This window comes from Rhamphochromis longiceps, linkage group LG10, assembly GCF_057381845.1.
Source record: "Rhamphochromis longiceps isolate RC_006_pf linkage group LG10, R_longiceps_female_GT1.1, whole genome shotgun sequence".
Lineage (NCBI taxonomy): Eukaryota > Metazoa > Chordata > Actinopteri > Cichliformes > Cichlidae > Rhamphochromis > Rhamphochromis longiceps.
The window spans coordinates 776,235-798,914 of NC_140566.1; the positions used below are offsets into that span (position 1 = coordinate 776,235).

General features: G+C 42.1%; 2 protein-coding genes and 1 pseudogene across 2 annotated transcripts in view; 2 read left to right on the plus strand and 1 right to left on the minus strand.

Annotated features, from left to right (window-relative positions):
* Positions 1–22,680, minus strand: part of dmpk (DM1 protein kinase) — a 95,060-nt gene that overhangs the window by 36,960 nt on the left and 35,420 nt on the right. The window lies entirely within an intron of this gene.
* On the plus strand, positions 18,866–20,106 carry LOC146660082 (uncharacterized; annotated as a pseudogene).
* LOC146660083 (syncytin-2-like) lies at positions 19,971–20,675 on the plus strand (the record flags this gene model as incomplete). The annotated part of the gene is made up of 1 exon (XM_085419763.1): positions 19,971–20,675. A coding segment is annotated over one exon (705 nt), but the record flags the coding sequence as incomplete, so codon positions are not given.

Here is a 22,680-nt window from a genome sequence, read left to right on the forward strand (position 1 = left end):
CCTTAGGCAGTATCATTAGAAGACATAGCATACATTTTCACTGCTATGCAGATGACACCCAGCTCTATCTGTCCATGAAGCCAGATAACACACACCAATGAGTTAAACTGCAGGAATGTCTTAAAGACATAAAGACCTGGATGGCCGCTAACTTTCTGCTTCTTAATTCAGATCAAACTGAGGTTATTGTACTCGGCCCTGAAAAGCCTAGAAATATGGTATCTAACCAGATTCTTACTCTGGATGGCATTACCTTGGCCTCCAGTAACGCTGTGAGGAACCTTGGAGTCATTTTTGACCAGGACATGTCCTTCAATGCACATATTAAACAAATATGTAGGACTGCGTTCTTCCATTTGCGCAACATCTCTAAAATTAGAAATATCCTGTCTCAGAGTGACGCTGAAAAGCTAGTTCATGCATTTATTACCTCCAGGCTGGACTACTGTAATTCATTATTATCAGGATGTCCAAACAACTCGCTGAAAAGCCTTCAGCTAATCCAAAATGCTGCAGCAAGAGTCCTGACAGGGACTAGAAAGAGAGAGCATATTTCTCCTGTTTTGGCTTCCCTTCATTGGCTTCCTGTTAAATCCAGAATTGAATTCAAAATCCTGCTCCTCACATACAAGGTCTTAAATAATCAGGCCCCATCTTATCTCAATGACCTTGTAGTACCATATCACCCTATTAGAGCACTTCGCTCTTGCTCTGCAGGCCTACTTGTTGTTCCTAGAGTATTTAAAAGTAGAATGGGAGGGAGAGCCTTCAGTTTTCAGGCCCCTCTTCTGTGGAACCAGCTTCCAGTTTGGATTCGGGAGACAGACACTATCTCTACTTTTAAGATTAGGCTTCAAACTTTCCTTTTTGCTAAAGCATATAGTTAGGGCTGGACCAGGTGACCCTGAATCCTCCCTTAGTTATGCTGCAATAGACATAGGCTGCCGGGGGATTCCCATGATGCATTGAGTTTTTCCTTTCCAGTCACCTTTTTCACTCACTATGTGTTAACAGACCTCTCTGCATTGAATCATATCTGTTATTAACCTCTGTCTCTCTTCCACAGCATGTCTTTTATCCTGTCTTCCTTCTCTCACCCCCAACCGGTCGCAGCAGATGGCCGCCCCTCCCTGAGCCTGGTTCTGCCGGAGGTTTCTTCCTGTTAAAAGGGAGTTTTTCCTTCCCACTGTTGCCAAAGTGCTTGCTCATAGGGGGTCATATGATTGTTGGGTTTTTTTCTCTGTATCTATGAAGCGCCTTGAGGCGACTTATGTTGTGATTTGGCGCTATATAAATAAAATTGAATTGAATTGAAATTGAAATTTAGTAATGCGCATATACTCTTATATTGTACATATATTTATGCATATAATTCTCAGATTTACCCATTCTTATATTTTGCTTGTTCTTATGTTATTGTATTTTTGCACACCTCTATTGCTTGTGAAGCTTGCACACAAGAATTTCACTCGCATGTACTGTACCAGTGTACCTGCACATGTGATGTGACAATAAAAGTGATTTGATTTGACAAGACAGTGTACATCACTGTCACAACACCATTTGTGTTCATTCAAAGGCTTTATGGCTTTTCTTGTAGTACCTGGTGGGTCGGTCTCTAGTCAAAATGCCTGACTGAACAATATAAACAAGGAAATCAGGGCAGAGAGGACACACCTGAGGAACACAGATGAACATAATCTAACTGATGAGACAGAGGAAGTAAATGAACATGACGCACATGAGACTAGGGACTGTCAAAATAAAACAGGAAACATAAACACACTGAGATATACAACTAGACTCAGGCTATGTCCACACGTACCCAGGTATTTTTGAAAACGCAAATTTTTCTATGCGTTTGCACCTTTCGTCCACACGTAAACGGCATTTTTGGTCACTGAAAATGGAGATTTTTAAAAACTCCGGCCAGGGTGGATATTTTTGAAAACTCCGTTTTTGCATTTACGTGTGGACGAGAAAAACGGAGAAAACGCAGCGTCAAAGATGTGCGCATTTTTTGACGTCACACTGTGCGCCACGTTATTGTTTCGGTGAAATGAATTTCTACAATACTATTACTGTTAATTGTACTCTCTGCAGTGTTTAAATGCTTACATATACACACAGTTACTGTCCATCCCCACATACGACTCGGTCCTGCTTCTATGCCCCAGCTTTGTTTACTTTTTCCCACCGAGGCTTCTAGACTTCTGATTGGCCAACATTTCTGCACGGTTAGGAATATATCGCCACCTGTTGCTTTGGCATGTTCCTAGCAGCGTTTTCCTTCATTTCTGCCTTTCCGTGTGGACGGGATTATTTTTTAAAATGAAAACCGAAAATCTCCGTTTTCAAAAATACCGTGTATGTGTGGACGTAGCCTCAAGGAACAGATAAACAAACACAGAGACATGACTGAGGAAGATGTAGCGAGGTACAGAGAGAGGGAGACCGAGAGAGAGAGACAGAGATAGAGACAGTGAAACATGGAGACTGGACAGAGACAGACAGGCTAGCAATGAAAGGGAACCGACTAAACAAGAAACTGAGAACTAGCAAACTCAAAAGCATAACGAAATAATACACTCAGGAAATAACAAATTAACTTGTACCTCTTTACAGAAATAACTAACAGGTCCAGGCAAACTCAAATCCTGGGTCAGATGACTAAACTGTAAAAAACAAAATTGTAATATAAAAGTATTTTACTGTGTATTTTACAATTTTGTACTGTTTTTCTAGAATATCATTAAATTTACATAAATAGACTGTTATTTTACATTTCAAATGTAAAATAACGTAAAATCACTGTAAATGTAATAAAACATAATTTTCTTGTTTTTTAAGTATATTTGTCTGTACATATGCATATGTAGATTGTTAAAATACATTCACAAATGTATCATAATTTCACAAATATTTGTCCATTATTTGAAAAATTGAACTGTTAAATTCAAATGTAATGCTATGGAAAAATATATAAAATGATTCTTATAAACTTTTTTTTTTTTACATCAAATAATATTATTTAGGACGTTCGTGGCTCAAGAGTTGGCAGTTCGCCTTGTAATCGGAAGGTTGCCGGTTCGAGCCCCGGCTCGGACAGTCTCGGTCGTTGTGTCCTTGGGCAAGACACTTCACCTACCACCTACTGGTGATGGCCAGAGGGGCCGATGGCGCGATATGGCAGCCTCGCTTCTGTCAGTCTGCCCCAGGGCAGCTGTGGCTACAGCTGTAGCTGCCTCCACCAGTGTGTGAATGTGAGAGTGAATGAATAGTGGAATTGTAAAGTGCTTTGAGGGTCTCGAAAAGCGCTATATAAATGCAATCCATTATTATTATTTAAACCAACTGTTAACTGTATATTTCTGTACATTTAAGTATTATTATTCATATTGCTGCATTCATTTACCTTGTTTATAGGTAATTTCATTGTTTAATCACGTTAAAATGTTCATAATTTAATGTTTAAAAGCACTTGAAAAAGGCAAAATCCCATGTAAAATTAGGGCAACAAACTGTATTGTCATTACTGAAAATAACCGTATTTTTATGAGAAAGTTATTTTCTGGTATTATTTTGGTGCCCCAGCTGCCGGAAAATTACTGTTTTTTTAGGATTTTTTTTTTTACAGTGTAGTCAATATGGATTGCCTTTAGTCTTTGTTGGAACCAGTGTTAGTGGTAGTGGTTCACTGCCTAGCTCTCTTGCTTGCTGCTGTGTTCTACCATCGATTTGTTCCTCTGTGCAGAATACCCTGGAGGCTGGAGAGAGAGGTCTTGCTTTCTGTGGGAGATTCTGTGACACTAAATAGTAGTGGAATTACCTGTTTTGTTAAATAACTGTAAGATAAAGATGGCGCCGGGTGTCATGGCATGCCGTCTCTCGGTTCTGCAATATTTATGTTTTGTGTTCTTAGTGGTGTCCCTGCTAGTTTTAAAAACCCACTCTTTGTTGGTGTATGAGCGACAGACGCTGCTTAATATCCGTGACTCACTGCTGAAGCTTCCCAGCGTTAGCGAGCGATGTGGAGGACTCCCGCCGCCTCTGGCGTCGGTACCGGAGGAACTGCATCGCCGTGATCCCCCCTGGAATCCTTCGAAACGGAAGCGCTGGAGAAATGGACATATGCACGGAACGAGCTCTGGGAAGCGTGTTTGGGTCAGAACTCGGATGTGGCGGGTCCTTACCATCGGCGACCCTGGCTGTTTAGGACTTTATTTTGGCCTCAAACAGCGCTGCCTTCTTCCTGTTTACCCGACGTCATCGGAGCATGCTCACCCGACAGTGCTTTATTGGTCGCCATGCCGACGGGATATGAGGTGAGGTGGAGCAAATATGAACAACCTACAACTACTGCCTGCTACCACGGATGGACAGAGAGTTAAATTAGCTCTCTTAAACGCAAGATCTGTATCAAATAAAACTCATGTTCTTCGGGACTTTTTTGATACTCATAAGCTGGACGTCATGCTCCTAACTGAGACATGGCTGCGCGTTGGTGAAGTGGCACCCTTGCTGGAACTTTGCCCCTCCGATGCCAGCTTCTTCAGCTCCCCCAGGTTGTCTGGGAGGGGAGGCGGGGTAGCCTCTATCATCAAAGACCTTGTCATGGTCCTGGGTCGTGTGACCCAGTGTGTTATGTTTAGCCTATTTTGATGTTTATTGTTTGTTTAGGTTCTCTAAGGTAGCCCAGCCATTTGTATATATTACCCTTGCATTAAGTCTCCCTTGCCCTTCGTGTGTTTATGTCTGTGTGTCTTGTACTGTCAAGTTCATGCTGTCAGTTATGTCATCTCCCCTGTACTAAGTTTCCCTGGGTCATGAGTCCTGTCTGCGTGGTTATGTTTAGTTCTTGTCATGTCTAATTTCCATGTTTCCTGTTTTACTTTGTAAGTCTGTATTCATTGTCAGTGTATTCAGTTGCACCCTCCTGTCCTGTCGTTAGGTTCATGTGTGTCAGCTGTGATCCCATGTGTGGCCACTTCCCCTGATCATCCCTCATGTGTATTTAGTCTCTGTGTTTCATGTAGTCTGCGTCGCGTCGTCTGTGTTATCTCCCCTACCTCTTGTCATAGTTTCCCAGCCTTAACTAGTCCTAGTTTGTACTTTGTTTAGCCATAGTTTTCCCAGTCTATGTTCAGGTTTTCCCTCAGTTGCTTTGCTGCCTTGTTCCTTAAGTTTTCGGCCCTAAATAAAGGCTCGCCTTCTGTTAAGTCCGGTTTTGTGTCCTCACCTCTGTTTGCTCTTGGGTCCTCCACTCACTCCACACGGTCTGCCCCGGCGGTCCGTGACAGTCCTGGTGTTTTTACCTCATTTGAGTCCCAACTCCTGACTTTAAGCTGTCCTGTGGTTCTAAATATAGTCATCTACCTAAATATAATGACTTGTTTATTTCAGAATTTTCAGACTTCTTGACATGTTTTATCGCTCACTATGAAAGGATTGTTATAGTGGGGGACTTTAATATTCATCTGTGTTGTGAGGATAAACCCCTGGTCAAAGATTTCTTAAATGTAATTGACTCCTTAAACTTCACACAATTTGTGTCTGGGCCAACACGTAAGGGCCGCACCCTAGACCTTGTCTTGGGTTACGGACTGAATGTATCAATGACTGAAAATTGTGTTTTACCTATCTTAGACCACTCAGCAATTTTATTTGATATTTTAATCCCTAAATCTCCAGTTTCTGAGAGGGGAAGATTGCCCCTCAGATCATCTCGTTATATTAGCCCCGAAGCAGAGTTAAATTACATCTACCTGATGTGTTGGACCCTATTTTTACCCAGGAGTTATGTGTGGACACCTTGACTGCGAACCTTAGTAATACACTTCTTGAACTACTGGACTCTGTTGCTCCCGTAAAGAAATTAAAATGTCAAAAAAGGAACCCTATGCCTTGGCTAAATGAGGAGCTCTTGAATTTGAGAAGAAATTGTAGAAAAGCAGAGCGTCACTGGAGATCTTCCAGACTAGAAGTATTTCTCCAGGCTTGGAAGGACTCACTGTCTTCTCTTCAATCAGCGATGTCGGCAGCGAAAGCAAATTATTTCTCAAATCTCATCATGAGTCATAAACATAACTCAAAACTCTTATTCAACACAGTGTCGCAACTTACAGAGAGTAAGTCAACTCTCTGCTGTTCTAATTTGATAGCTCATGACTTTCTTACGTTTTTCAGAGACAGGGCTGCAATACTTAGGAATCATATTACTCCCTCCTCAAGCTGTTCATTAGACTACTCGGCTGCTTTGCCTGTTGGTGCTGATGAACTGTTCTCTGACTTCAAGGTTATTTCTCTGTCTGGATTAACTAAGGTTGTAAAAGCAGCTCGATGTACAACCTGTTCTTTGGATCCTCTACCAGCCTGGGCTATAAAGGAACTGTGGTCAGTACTAGGACCCTACATTCTGTTTCTTTTAAATACTTCATTGACAACTGGAGTCTTCCCTGAATGTTTTAAATCAGCTGTGGTAGTGCCAATCTTGAAAAAGCCTGGACTGGATGTTGACATGGTCGCAAACTATAGACCCATCTCACATCTGTCTTTTTTATCTAAAGTCTTTGAAAAAGTGGTTTTTAAGCAGCTCACTGAGCATTTGTCAACAAGCAATCTGTTTTGAAGCATTTCAGTCTGCTTTTAAACCAAATCACTCCACAGAAACAGCTTTAGTCAAAGTGGTAAATGATCTGCTGGTAAATGCAGACAATGATCGCACTTCAGTTTTATTACTGCTGGATCTAAGTGCTGCGTTTGACACTGTGGATCACTGCATTTTATTGGATAGGCTTGAACATTTTATTGGAATTACAGGAAATGTTTTATCATGGCTGAGAGCTTACCTGCTTGGGAGGTCTCAGACTGTTAGTTTTAAAAATGATCTCTCTGAGACCTGTGCAGTGAGGCATGGGGTCCCTCAGGGCTCTGTACTTGGACCATTGCTGTTTTCTATGTACCTGCTGCCTCTTGGTGTTCTTTTACGTTCTTTTAATGTAACCTTTCATTGTTACGCTGATGACCTGCAGCTCTATGTTCCTTTAACCATTGAAAATTGTGCTGAAGTCTCTAAACTAGAATCTTGTCTATCTGCAATTAAGGCCTGGTTATCGGATAATTTCTTGCTCCTAAATACTGATAAAACAGAGTTGATGGTCATTGGGCCACACAAATTTCAGCACTTGTCCCAAAATTTCATCTTGAGAATTGATGACAGTGTCATAAATTGTAGGGACAAGGTAAAAAACTTGGGCGTGTGGAAACGGACTGGCACCTTCATACCTCTCCGACCTTTTACATCTTTACGTTCCATCCCGTGCTCTCTGATCTCAGGATTCTGGCCTTCTAAAGGTTCCTAGAGCCAAAAAAAAAGACAATTGGAGAGCGTGCTTTTTCTTTTCGTGCCCCGTTTCTGTGGAACACCCTCCCTCAAGATATCAGGCAGGCATGCTCTGTGGAGGTTTTTAAAACTAAGCTGAAGACACATTTGTTCACCCTATCTTACATGGCTTAATTCTATGGCTTTTAGTTTTTTAATTTTTACTGTTTTTAACTTGTATTGTGTCTTTTACCTGTATTGCTATGTATTGCTTTTATTTCTTTTTTATCTTTTTAGTTTCAAATAGTTGTACAGCACTTTGTTTGAAAGCGCTTTATAAATAAAGTTATTATTATTATTATTATTATTATTATTATTATTTTGTTGCTGACTAGAAACCAATGTCTTTGATTGGGGAACTTTGTTGTGTAAATAAACTTGTTGGACTTTCTGATAGTTTTAGTTCCTTCTGTAAAATCTTTTTGGGTGAGTGGGAAAAGTGGAGATTTTCTGACTCTCACTCATAACAAAACATGAACAAAAATAAAACATTCATTTCACCTTTCAAAAGTAGCCTTTCTCGTGGAGTTAATGTGGTAAATGGGCACAGGCAGTCCCAAAAACTATTGCTGAGCTTTCTATTGATGACTTTGTTTCCAAGTTCAATGTGTTCAAGTTCCACACTGGGGGATCCTAGCGCATGGATCCTACCTTACTTCTGGCAAGGTAGGAGTGTTGCTGATTATTCCTTTGGCTTCTGGATTTTGGCTGGAGAAGCAGGGTGAAAGAGAAGGGCTCCCCAAAGTGCCTGTTTACATGATTTGTATGATGAATTGAAGGGGGAAATGGCTGCTAAAGACCTTCCTAGATCTTTAACAGCCTTACAAAATTTTCTTGATTTATCATAGGCAAAATTATTAATTATACTCCTCATTTTTACTCCCTAAACCACAACCAGTAGTTGTCCCTGTAGTGCTCTAAAAGTTAAAACTAGAATTTTAAAATGGAACCTAAATCTGATTGGTAGCCAGTGCAGCGACTTTAACACAGGGGTCATATGAGCTCCCTTGTTTGAGCGGGTCAGTAGCCTTGCTGCAGAGTTTTGGACAACCAGACGAGCTAGCCTTTTCTTGTTTAGACAAGTAAACAGACTGTTACAGTAGTCGAGTCTTGTAGAGACAAAAGCATGTATTATCATCTCGAGTTCGCTTGTAGACACGATGGATCTAAGTTTTGAAATGTTCCTCAAGTGAAAAAAGCAGGTTCTTACTATCTGATTTAAATGTCCCTCCAAAGAAAAAGCTTTATCAAATATAACACCCAGGTTTCTGAGGTTATGTTTCTGTGAGGAACCTAAGTCACCCAGTCGCTGTTTAATATCAGGTATTGCACTGTCTGGTAAAATAATCAAAGTTTCTGTTTTGGCCAGGTTTAGCTGTAAGCAATTATTGTTCAACCATTGTTTAATGTTGGTTAAACAGTTAATCAGATTGGAGAGCTTATAATAATAATGGATTGACAAACTGACAGAAGTGAGGCTGCCATATTGCGCCATCGGCCCCTCTGGCCAACACCAGTAGGCGGGAGGGTAAAGTGTCTTGCCCAAGGACACAACACCCAGGACAGAGAGCCCGGGGATCAAACCGGCAACCTTCCGGTTACAGATGCGCTTCCCAACCCCCTGAGCCACGGTCGCTCAGGGGGTTGAACAGAATAGGTCCCAGCACAGAGCCCTGAGGAACTCCACACAACAACTCTGTAGATTCCGACATGATCTGGTTTGCAGACACACTAAAACTCTTTTCAGATATATAAGATGAAAACCAGTCTAGAACGGAGCCAGACATCCCAACCAGGTCTCTCAGTCTGTGTATCAGGATGGTATGATTGACTGTATCAAAGGCTGAGGTAAGGTCTAACAAGACTAGGACTGTGTATTCTCCGGAGTAGCAACCGTTTCCAGTAGCAAGAAGTAATCCGGTGAGGTGGAAGAGCACACAAATGGTGGGGGGAAAGTTTTTCTATAACTGTCCCAATCATCATAAAGACGTTCCATAGACTCTTTGATGTGGAGCAAGGAAAACTGGTCATAAATCACAGCAGCATAGCTCCATATATTAAACGTCAGGGCTAATATAATAGCATAAAATACAATAAAACGCAGGCAGGTAGAAGTCAAGCCGAGCAAAGGCACCATCTTCCTGTCACAGTCAGCTGATCGCTGAGGAAACTGGACTGAATATAGTTTTGTCCAGTGATTCTCAAAGTGTGTGGTAGAGTCATGACAGGTGGGGCATAGGTTACTTGGCAGAAATACTTCCCAAATAACAGAAAAGTCATGCAGAACTAATGCTTAACACCAGAATCACTTTTATGGTGGAACAAAGAAAGTCACCTCAGTTATATTAGTAATCTGTGCATTTAGTGGTCTCACATCCGTAGATGGCCGTTGAAATGGTGAATTATATGATAGTTATGAAAAGAAAAACAGGTGTTGCATCTGAGACAAATGAGGCAAGTGCTGATAATAAGCCAAAAATAAATTTTGATGAAGCTTATCTTGCTCTTGGTTTCAAGGTGAATGTCCGGTAGAAGATGGGGAGAGACCTGTGTGTATTTTATATTTGAAAACTGGCAGCTGACAGACCAAAGAAATTAAGAATACAATTGGAGACATCACACCTTAGTGACACTAATACGTTAGTTTAGTTCTTTCAAAGAAAACTTGGAGAATGCCATCAACGGGAAAAAACACTTCGTAAAATCTCCATTAGTACGACAAAGCACCAATGACATCTCACAAAGTTGCATATAGAATTGCCCAGTGCAAGAAACCACACATGATAGCAGAGGACCTCATACTCCATGCACCTTTAGATATGGTGTCAACAACGGGGTGACTGTAGGTCAGGTGATAGAGCAAGTGACCTACTAATGGGAAGGTTGGTGGCAGGGGCGGAGGAGGGGGTGGCTTACTGGGCTTAAGCCCGGGTTGTTTTGTCAGAAGCCCGGGGTCTTTTGGAGTGTAATTTTTTCATAGTTAGATGCCTGGCTGACAACTGTATAAAACAAAAAGTACACACAATATTCGAAGCACATAGTGCACACTGTGGGAATTTACGACTGTGCGTGAATCCCCCTGATATTGGTATGATCCGAGCTCAGACACTGAGCGAGAGGGCGGGGCCGCTGCTGCCTGTGAGTGCGCTGTTGGAGAAACGCAGCCAGCCATACTAAGGAGAGCTCAAGTTTGACCAGGTACCAAAGCAAATCATTCGTACCGTACAAATAATGTAAATATGACGGTGAATCACGAAAGATTGATATCAAACTGATCACTTGACCAATATTACGTTACTCGCTCTTCAAGTGAATCAACAAATGGCGAAATGAAAAGCCGAACAAATGCTATTTTTTTAGAGAGTCTTAGCTTACGCGTGTTTATTTCATATTCTCAGTTCTTACCCTCCCCGACTAAATCGGTTTCAGTTATGTACTGAAATATAAGAATGGACATTAGAGGCTTCTTTCAAAGAAAAAACTCAGGTAAATGTTATTTTATATATTATGCTTTGTATGTTGTTCAGTATATTTCTATGCAAAACAAGAGGGATTTCAGTACACAGCAGGATATTCAAATTTGTAACCAGATATTTACACTTTAGGGAGAAAACATAAAACATTTTTACTGTACAACATCAATCTAGAGTAAACTTTTGTTTTAGATAAATATTGAAACATCTTTTGAATTAGTTAAATGTCAGAATAAAGAGAGACAGAGCTTCTATTCTTTATCACTTTGATCAAATTTAGGAGCACATATACACTAAGTTTGTTAATTAATAAGAAACTCCAGACGATTCCATTCTGAGCTGAAGAAGCTTCTGATTGGTTAGTAGAGTCCATGTGAGTAAATTGGTGGCACAGCTGTGGATGCATATAAGGCAAAACACAGAGCCTGTTTCTGTGACATGGGAACATCAAGAGATGTCAACCAAAACACCAGGAACAGAACTGTGGAGCTCCATAAGTGTGGCTCAATTTGAATACAATTTGGTGCCATTTGCAATTAAGAAATACAGATAGTTTCTCTCTTTACTCTTAAAGTTAACAAATATGTTTTTTATATTTATCAATCTAAAAAATAAACATTTAGTCTGATTTGATGTTACAATTAAAAAAATGTTTGTGTTTTGATCTGAAGAGTACATAAATATCTGGTTTCAACTGTATATTTGATGATTGTCAGCACAAAGAGGGAGAGAGAGGAACAGAGAGGGAGAGAGAGGGAGATGGAGAATGAGGACAGAACAGAGATGAACAAGAGCAGGTGAGACACACATGTTAGTCAAATGGTTGTTTACCAGAAGTATCACCGTATCATAGGTCCTCATGTATCTCGTACCTAGTGTTTCTTTTTAGGTTTGCTATTTTTCAAATTCTATATTAAGTTATGCAGCTTGTTTACACAACAAGGCTAAATAATTATATAAACTTTTCTCAATCTAAATAGTGGACTTTGGTAGAATTAAAAAAAATAAGTGTAGTGCAGGTCTATGATGATTTTTAGTGCTACTATCATCTAGTTCTGATTCTGGTTCTGTCTTGGTTAAATCCTCAGTAGTCCTGATTTTGAACTGTTGTAGTCCTGTTTTAATTCCGGATCAGTTCTGGGTCTGGTTGAATTGGGGTTTAGTCCTCGTGTCTTGATACAGCCCCAACTTTGTTCTGCCTTGCTGCTTAATTAAAAAACTAGTTTAAGGTGTCCTGCACATGTGATATATATTTTTCCTGATGGGTTTAGATTTTATTATTGTCATTTGTATTAGGAAATATTTAACCATATATTCTTAGAGGTGTATAATCAATTGTGTAGTGATAGGTTGTGTGATCTTTAACAAGCTACATCCTGGGAGCATGGGAAGAGGTCGTACCTTGTCTTATTGTTTTATGGTAGGATTAACGTAGCTACGTCTGTTCTAGTCTAAGTACTTTTTGTTTAGATGAACTGCTGGACCTCCTCACCGGGGGGGGTCTACCCTCTTCCTGACCAAGGATGTTTGCTTGTGTGCTTTTATGACCCTTTGATCAGCAGTACCCCCCCCCCCCACACACACACACACACCTACACACACACACACACACAGTATTCTTTGTTCACATGTATACCTATGTGAGATGCTATATGTTAATGACCCTATGCATATTCATGTAACCACAATAAAAGGAGTGCTATGGGGAGCCTGGCTGAGAGTCTGATGGTGGTCAAGTGGTGGAACGACGCTTGGCTCCAGCCAGGTCTCCCTCATGCATGAGTAAACCAGAGAACTTTGGTGCCTTGTGTCTTGCTTTTTGCTGCGTAGCAGATTGTCCTTAACGTTCCAGCGGATGGGTTCAAGCTACAAACCTATCATTAATTGGTCCTTCGAGAGCCGGATACCTGGAGTCGACATTCACCGAGGGGAAAAGAGACACGCCGACAGACTGACGTCAGCCAGGACTTATAGAGGTCCTGCAGCAAAGTCCCGAGGCGTGAGAATTCATCATCGGGCCGGTGGATTAGCCGTCTGTTTTTTCTCCTCGATGGATGAAGATTGACAGGATCCGGGGCTGATGCTACTCGCAATAAGCAACACCAAGTAGGTATGTGAAAAATCTTAGCCACTGTGTGAGGCTGAGTTGTAAAGTCTTTATCACTGTGTGCGATAAAGCGCGTGATCACTGCTATGTAAGTCTTTGCCACTGTGTGCGGCAAAGCGCGCGGCCCCTGTGTGAGACTGCGTTGAGACAATAGGCTTAATTTTTGTTGTTTGTGTGCGAGGATATTTTTTGTTGTTGTTGTGGTTGTGTGAGTGTGTGCGGAGCAGAACGCGTGGTCTGTGACGTCAGCAGCTGTTGTTGTTATTATGGGTTCCCAAGCAACCAAGAGTGTGTCAGAGGGTGATGAGAAGTTTATGGTGAAATTCGCTCCCGGTAGCGCAAAGTATTTAGGACATTGGCGCAAGAAATATGATTTTGAAGGTAAATTGGTTGTAGGACAATGTCAAATGTTAGTAGACCAGTTGACAGTAAAGGCAGCTTGTGCAAAAGGGAAATTGAAACAGGAGAGAGAGTTACAACTGACGTCCGCTAAACTGTGGTTAGAGCAGGCGCAGAAAAGAGAGGAGGCAGTGAATGCGAAGAGAGCAGCTTTGCAGGCATTAGCTGTGAAACCTGAAGATGAGACGGTGCGGTCTACTTCAGTGGTGCTGACGTTAAAGGACCAACAGCGTAGAGCAGCATTAGAGAGAGAGAGGCCAGAGAGGAGGAAGAAAAGCAGGAGCAGGAGAAGAGAGAGAGAGAGGAGGAGGACAGAGTACGGCTGGAGTTTGGGGACGCTGCAGCAGAATATTTAAGCCCTTATAACACTAGATCCAAAGCTAAAGGGGATAAGGCGAGTGCATTTGCTATGCCTGCCTCCCCCTTCCATGATACCTTTCCCATGGTGGAGGTTGCGAATCCCCATTTTGGTATTGAAGATGACCGAAGCCGTGTTATTTGTGTTTACAGGCCATGGACTGAATCTGAATGTGCAGAGGCATGTAAAGATTTAGGAAACCCGTTGACTAATGTTGATGAATTTATCGCCCAACACAAGCAACTCTGCTCCTCATACTGTTTAAACGGTCAGGAAACAGAAGCCACCTTTAGGAAGTGTCTCACATATAACTGGGCTCGGGTGCGAGGCACCTACACAGGGAGGGATGGTAATACCGTCCTACCCTATGGCCATGCAAATTTAAGAGGCCAAGTTGACGGGGTTTATGAGCGTCTTAGAAATACTTTTAAAGCTTCTGTAGATTACAACAAAATTGCCCAATGCATTCAGAAGGCAGGAGAAGATGTTCATGAGTTCAGGGCAAGATTAGAGGAAGTTTTCAAAGAACATAGCGGCCTTGAAGAGAGTGCAGAGAAGGCCAGTCCATATCAGCAACAGTTAAAACATGCTTTGATGAATGGCTTTCATTCACCCATTGCTGATTTCATCAGAAAACAAAATGTTAGTCATAACACTGACGGGTCCGTTGAATGCATGAACTGGGCCCGCCATGCACAGGAAGTCATTAAAAATAAAAAAAAGAAGTCACAAAACTCTGAGGCCGCTGCTTTCTTAGCGGATGAAATCTTTTTCCAGGGACAGTTCAGACGGGGAAGAAATAGAGGCGGAGGTGAGAGAAGTAGAAGAAATTGGGGCCCTAAAGAGAAACGGGACAAGAGATTTGATAAATGTTATGAATGTAGAGAAATGGGCCATCACGCAAGGGAGTGTCCTGATCGCATGCCTGAAGAGTATAAACGCCCTGATCCAAGAAACCCTTATTATAATAAATGACTAGCACCTGTTGACACTGCTAACACACATACATGTACAAATGATCCCTTACTTTGCCAGAATTTACAACAGCCTGTGTTTCAAACTCTAGATTTGACTGAAGTATTGTTAAATCTGTCAGGGAAAGAAGTAAAACCAGTTCGCACGTTAACTGTGCAAGGCAAAACTGTTCAATTTCTGTGTGATTCAGGTGCAGATAAAACTGTTTTAAAAGATCATGTGTCAGGAGTTGATCCTTCAAATGGCACAATTTATGTGAAGTCTGCAAATGGTCAGTTAAATCAGCATAGAATCTCTAAACCAGTGTGGATTAGAGATCCTACCACAGGAGAGGCAGCTCAGGGTTCAGTTGTAATGTGCCCAACTTGTCCGGTGAACCTCTTGGGAAGAGATATGATGATGAAACTTGGAATTTCAATAATTCCAACATCCATTGGGATGATAGCTGCAGGAAAAGGTGAAACTGCTGAGACAATGGTTCATCAGGACAGTGGGGATTTGCATTATTACTGGACACTTGACCTGTCGGCCTCCAGACCTGATCAAATAAACTGTAAACTGTTAGCTGCAGCTGAGGAAATGTTGACAACTAGCCATGACATACAGCCACCAGAAGACTTGCATGTCACACTGAGATTTAAGACCATGCCTGGGCCTGATGAGGCCTACACAGATAAAGTGCTGAAATTAGGGCCACAGAGAATCACCATAAAAGCAATATATACTGATGGTGAAACCATGGCTGGATGTAGTGTGATCCTTTCTGAAGCTGCACAACAACTTTTTACAGGGCAAACACCACATATTTCACTGACAAAGAGTGGCACAGCTGAGTGGACAGACTTAGCATCTTTGGTGAGACAGGGGGAGAGTGTTGGAATGTGGCAGCAAGCTGGAGGGGGTTGGGAGACAGACGTGCAGCACAGCATCTTTCGTAAAAAGCTGGGATGGGTGACACATACTACACCACAAACACATTTAATGGGGGGTGAGGATGACACAGTAGAATGATATGTTGTAGATGTCAAAGATCACCCGGAGCTTAAACAGGTCCCAGAGAAGCTCTGGTCTACTGGGAAGACTGATGTGGGGTTAATAACAACAGCGAGTCCAGTAGTAATAAAGCCCAAAACGTCTTTTAGGCCAAGAGTGAAGCAATATCCCTTGAAGCCTGATGCAGTGGAAGGCATTAAATCAGTAATAGAGGATATGATTAAAGCAGGGATACTAGTTGAAGCTCCACAAGCAGTATGTAACACACCCATGTTCCCAGTTAGAAAGGCTGATTCACAGTCGTGGCGCATGATTCAAGATTTAAGAGCTGTAAATCAGGCAGTGGAGAGCATCGCTCCATGCGTCCCCGACCCCCACACCTTGTTAAATCAGCTTAAGCCAGACATGACACACTTCACTGTGGTAGATTTAAGTAATGCTTTCTTTTCCATACCAGTACATGAGAATTCACAAGGCTGGTTTGGTTTCACGTATCAAGGCAAAAAATACACATACACTAGATTGCCGCAAGGTTTTTGTGATAGTCCTACAATTTTCACACAGAATATTACAAATTGTCTGTCTGATTTTGTGATTCCATCACATTCACAGATGTTGGTATATGTCGATGACATTTTAATTGCATCCAATTCAGAGAAGAACTGCAAAGACATATCATTGGCATTGCTGACTCACTTAGCTGAGACAGGTAACAAGGCCTCACTTTCAAAGCTACAGTGGGTAAAGACAGAAGTGAAATTTTTAGGACATCTGCTTAGTGCAGCAGGGAAAAGCATACATCCAGAGAGGAAAACAGCTATCTTGGCAGCACCTAGGCCAGTGACAAAGAAACACATGATGCAATTCCTAGGGTTGCTAAATTTCTGTCGATCGTGGATGCCCCATTACTCTGAAATTGCGCAGCCATTATTAGATATGATGTACAGTAAACCTTTAGCTATGTCAGACAGTTTAAGTTGGACCCCTGAGGGGGAGCAAGCTCTGTGCATGCTGAAACAGATGCTGACAGGAGCATCAGTCTTAGGACTTCCAGATTATAACAAGCCTTTTGTTCAAACTGTTGACTGTAAAGGACATTTTATGACATCCATGTTAGCACAAAAATGTGGAGGTGGAATGAAGCCAGTAGCTTATTATTCTAAGAGGCTGGATCCAGTGGCTTGTGCCTTACCTCACTGTGTGCGATCTGTGTGTGCAGCCGCTGAAGCCGTAAGGTGTTCTGGTGAAATAGTTTTGTTTCACCCTTTGACCCTGCTGGTTCCACATGAGGTTGATGTTTTATTGCTGCAGACTAAAATGACATTCTTGTCACCTGCAAGACACTTGTCTTTAATGTCACTGTTGCTCTCCCAGCCACACATAACTATTAAGCGGTGTACAACTTTGAATCCCTCTACATTGTTGCCCACGGAGGAGGAGGGTACACCACATGTGTGCAGTGAGCATGTAGAAACACAGTGTAAACCTAGAAGTGATTTAACGGACATACCACTCACTGAGGGCAGGGTTTGGTTTGTTGATGGTTCCAGTTTTAAAACAGCAGAGGGAAAGACTAAAACGGGCTTTGCTGTTGTGGATGATGTGCAGGTCATCAGTGCTGGGCAGTTATCACATTCCATGTCTGCCCAAGCAGCTGAGATAGTGGCTCTGACGGAAGCCTGCAAAGCAGCTGAAGGGCAGGCAGTGACTATATATACAGACAGTCAGTATGCATATGCTACACTTCATTTCTTTGCCGCTCAGTGGTCAAGACGAGGCATGACAACATCAACAGGGAAACCTGTGGAGCATGCGACACTTTTACAGGACCTGTTGAAAGCAGTCTTACTGCCTAGTAAAGTTGCGGTTTGCAAATGTGCAGCACACACACGTGGCACTGACCCCATTGTACTAGGCAACGCCTTTGCAGATAAAATTGCAAAGGAAGCGGCCCTTGGAACACATGGGGTTCATGTTCTGGCGTCTCAGGAGCAAACTATGCCCATCACACATGATGTGTTAGCAGACATGCAGTCACACTCACCTCCAGCTGAGAAGCAGCTGTGGCTCACTAAAGGAGCAAGCCTGCGAGGTGATGTCTACTATCTTTGTGATAAACCTATATTGCCTAAAAACTTATATAGGACTGCTGCAATTTTGAGCCATGGGCTCTGCCATGTCTCAACAGCTGGGATGGTAGCAGCAGTCGAACGGCAGTTTTTCACACTGGGATTCAATGCTTATTCAAAACATTTTTGTAAAGCATGTTTAATATGTTGTAAACATAATGCTCAGGGGAACCTCAGACCTAAAAGAGGAAGGTTTCCCAGACCCAGCTACCCATTTGAAGTAATCCATATGGATTTCATTGAGTTGTCTAACTGTAACACCTACAGGTACTGCCTGGTAATTGTGTGCCCGTTCTCAAAGTGGGTAGAAGTTGTCCCCACTAAGAAAGCAGATGCTATTTCAGTGGCTAAAGTGATATGCAAAACTGTGATCCCAGAGCATGGGATCCCCCAGACTATTTACAGTGACAATGGTCCTCATTTTGTGAATAAAGTAATTGAGAAAATGTCACAACATCTGGGGATAACGCTGAAAAACCACTGCTCATACCACCCACAAAGTGCAGGGCTGGTTGAAAGGACTAATAATTGAAAGGCACAGTAAAGCTGAGACTCAGGAAAACAATGGAGGAAACAGGCAGAACATGGGTAGACTGCATTGAGCTAGTGAAAATGTATATGAGAATCACGCCAACTGATAATGGCCTAACGCCTTTTGAAATAATATATGGCAGGCCATTTAGAGTCCCAGTGTTCTGTAATGATAATGATAAAGCAGAAGAAGAAAACACACTAGCAGACTGGATGATTAAAATGCTTAAAAGCAAAGAAGTCATGAGTGCAAATAATCTGCCAGATGATTCTGTTTCTGTACAGGAAGAACGTCTGAAGCCAGGGGACTGGGTGCTGATAAAGGTCATAAAGAAGAAGTGCTGGTCGAAGCCACGGTGGGACGGACCATACCAGGCTCTGCTGACAACACCAACTGCTGTGAAGATTGCAGAACGACCCACCTGGATACACCAAAGCCATTGCAAAAAGGTGACACACATCCAGGCCAGCTCGGAGTAAGTGGCAGGAAGACCGGGTACAAAGGGGGGGGGGAAGCCTCCAGGGCCCCTCGTCTCAATCCGGTGAAGAAACCAACTGAGCCACAGGTACTCATCAGAATGGCTGGTAAAGTGTTGTCTACCCTGCTGGGTGTAATGGCTTTGATGTCATCATGGTCAGCTGTGGAGACCCTGTATGTCCAAGGAAACCACACCCAATACCCTCATGGCTATTCTACAAACTTTTGGTGGCAGTTTATGAATACAACTGCTCACTTGAACAATAGGACGGACTGCTATGTGTGTGCTCATATGCCGTTATCCGCATACATCTGGACTGTGGCCGTACAGCATACCAGAGGACAGGAGTTGGTGTCTGTTGGGCTTAGCAACTCATCCTGGCAACAGAGTCCTCTGGTCCAAGGCCAATTACAGTACACCTCTGAACATCACCTGGAGTAAGTCGCCACTTCTGAACGTGAATTGTTCTGAGCAAACTGACTTATTGGCCTGGCCTCAAGTGTCAGACCCACTGCCAGACATAATATTGCTGAACAAGCTGAACGCAGCTCAACTGCCGTTGTGTGTGATGAACAATGGATCACTGTCAGTGGGGCAGCTCCCGCTTCATTTATGTGGGTACATATACACCTACTGCCCTCCAGAGAATGAGAGCAGGTGCATGAAATGCTTGACCAGTGCGAAGTGCGCTGAGAACTTGACATCAAGGAGGACTGAATGCAAGTTCAACCTGGCTTACAGAATACCAGTAAAAGCAAAGAGTCAGAAGTGGACAGGCTGTGCAAGGACGGTGCCGAGCAGTAAAGGAACAAGAGTTTTGGCTGATTGGTATTTCCTGTGTGGACATAAAGCCTATCTATCACTCCCTGAAGGATGGGGAGGATTGTGTGCCGTGGTGAAGTTATTGGATCATGTCTTCTTCATGGACAGAGTTGAACATCACCCTGGCAACCGATTGATTGATTGATTGATTGATTGGTAATTTATTTCAACATGTGAACAATATACAAGTACATTTAGAAAAGAAATAAGAGAGAAAAAAAATACTATACAAATTACATACAAAAAACCATTCTGATTAATTTACATGTTGAAAGGGAGTGGGAAGAAGTATACACTTATTTAATCCCACCCCTTTGCCATAAATTATCAGTGAATATTTAGTCAGCTTCCTTACTGATATAATTTGTAATAAAAATCGAGAGGTGAATATAGCCTCACCTAACTCTTTTGGAGTAACAGTAGACACTGGAGTGCCACGAGAATTTCGCATTTGGAGTGGAGGAGCTAAATTCTTCCAAAGTCTGATCCCAAACATCGGAGTTGCAGAGGTGCGGGATCATGTGGAGATCAACCGGTATGCCTTACTGCGACACATTAATCTCACTAAGACTCTGGGAACAGTCTTAGCGGAGGAGCAAAGGGCCATCAGAACGATGGTACTGCAGAACAGGCTGACCCTGGACTTGATAACAGCATCACAAGGAGGAGTGTGTAAGCTGATTGGAGAGACGTGTTGTACGTTTATCCCGGATGGATATACGACTGGAGGAGACATCTATGAAGCACTGCAGAACTTAACTGCTCTGCAGAAATATGTGGCGGACCACACATCAGGAGGAGACGCGTCACAAGGCTGGATAGCCTGGTTGACATCTGGACCATGGTGGAATATGTTTCTAAAGTTTTTGACTCCCATTCTTACATTATTGGCCTTGCTTTGCTTGTTTACAGGTTGCATCTTGCCATGTGTAAGATCGATGGTGAATAAAATGATTGCTAACACCTTTACCAATTTCATACTGTTGCAGCAGCGTGACATGGATGCTAAGGCTAATATGTGTGTATGAAATGAAGCCTGCACTGAAAATGTTGACAAGTGGTGTAGAGCTGAAGATATATATACGCCGTATAGCCTTAAAAAATGACAATACAGGGTGGTGATGATGGGTTTAGATTTTATTATTGTCATTTGTATTAGGAAATATTTAACCATATATTCTTAGAGGTGTATAATCAATTGTGTAGTGATAGGTTGTGTGATCTTTAACAGGCTACATCCTGGGAGCATGGGAAGAGGTCGTACCTTGTCTTATTGTTTTATGGTAGGATTAACGTAGCTACGTCTGTTCTAGTCTAAGTGCTTTTTGTTTAGATGAACTGCTGGACCTCCTCACCGGGGGGGGGGGGGGGTCTACCCTCTTCCTGACCAAGGATGTTTGCTTATGACCCTTTGATCAGCAGTACCCCCCCCCCACACACACACACACAGTATTCTTTGTTCACATGTATACCTATGTGAGATGCTATATGTTAATGACCCTATGCATATTCATGTAACCACAATAAAAGGAGTGCTATGGGGAGCCTGGCTGAGAGTCTGATGGTGGTCAAGTGGTGGAACGACGCTTGGCTCCAGCCAGGTCTCCCTCATGCATGAGTAAATCAGAGAACTTTGGTGCCTTGTGTCTTGCTTTTCGCTGCGTAGCAGATTGTCCTTAACGTTCCAGCGGATGGGTTCAAGCTACAAACCTATCATTTCCCTATATGAAGTCATTCTTTTTTGAACAAAACTCAAAACAGAGCCTATTATTAATCTTTCAGTCATTTCTAACCCCCCCCCCCAAAATAAATAAATAAATAAATAAATCCCACATGAATACTACCCTTTAGGGCTAAGCCCCGGGTGTTTCAAATGTCTGGCTCCGCCTCTGGTTGGTGGTGGTGCTTGATGAGACAATCAGTGCCATCCCTCTGTCCAATGACATAGTTGCAAGGTGCCTATGTGATATTTGAAGTGAGGAACAACTTCTTGATGTAGTGAAGGACAAGCTTTGTCTTACAGGTGGACAATATAGATAGCAATCAAGGCTGTTTGCTTTGTTATGTCAGGGTCCCTGTGTGAGGACTTGCTGCTTTACTGGCTTGGTGTGGAGAGGGAGAATCCACTCACAGGACAGAGAGCTGTGGGCATTCTGCTTCCCTTTGCCACATCCTATCTCTGTGAGAGTGGGTTTTCTGCTGTTGCCTCACTGAAATTAACAACAATAATAATAATAATAATAATACATTTTATTTATAGGTGGCTTTCAGACCCTCAAGATCACCTTACAATAACACGTGAACAATAGCATTTAAAAAAAAAACATTAAAAAAATATGTATATATAATAAACATGGTCAAATAAAATTTAGACATAAACAGTCATAAAAGTATAAAGGCAAGTATAAAAACTGAGCAAGGTAAAAATGGACTAAGACAGATCAGGTGTATGCAATTCTAAATAGATGAGTTTTGAGACATGATTTAAAAGTGGTGAGACAGTGTGTGGTCAGGAGAACAAGTGGAAGTGCATCCAAAGTCTCGGGGCAGAACAACTAAAGGCTCTGAGTCCAATAGTAGTCAGGCGAGCAGGTGGAACTGACAGAAGGAAAGCTGAAGAAGAGCGGAGTGTACGAAGGGGCGAGTATGTATGGAGAATAGGGCTGCCACAAACGATTATTTTGATAGTCGACTAGTCACCGATTATTTTTGCGATTAGTCGACTAATCAGATCATCATCCATTGAACGTAAAAGTACAGCTTATTGCACCAGCAGCATCTGCTCTTATATAACTATCATTAGCTTACAGCTTTAAGTGTTTAAGGTCTGTGCTAACTAAAAATAAAGACAAGATGATAGTTAATTGAATTCTAATTAAATGTGCAGATTGTTTCGGTGGAGTTTAATAAACTCAGCCGATTTACTCAGGAACAAATAAAATACTGAAAAAAGCCAAACAATAACATTTTTAAGTTATCTAAGTGACTTGTATATGTTTAACCTGAGTAGGGCGGTGGGTTTGAAAACGATCT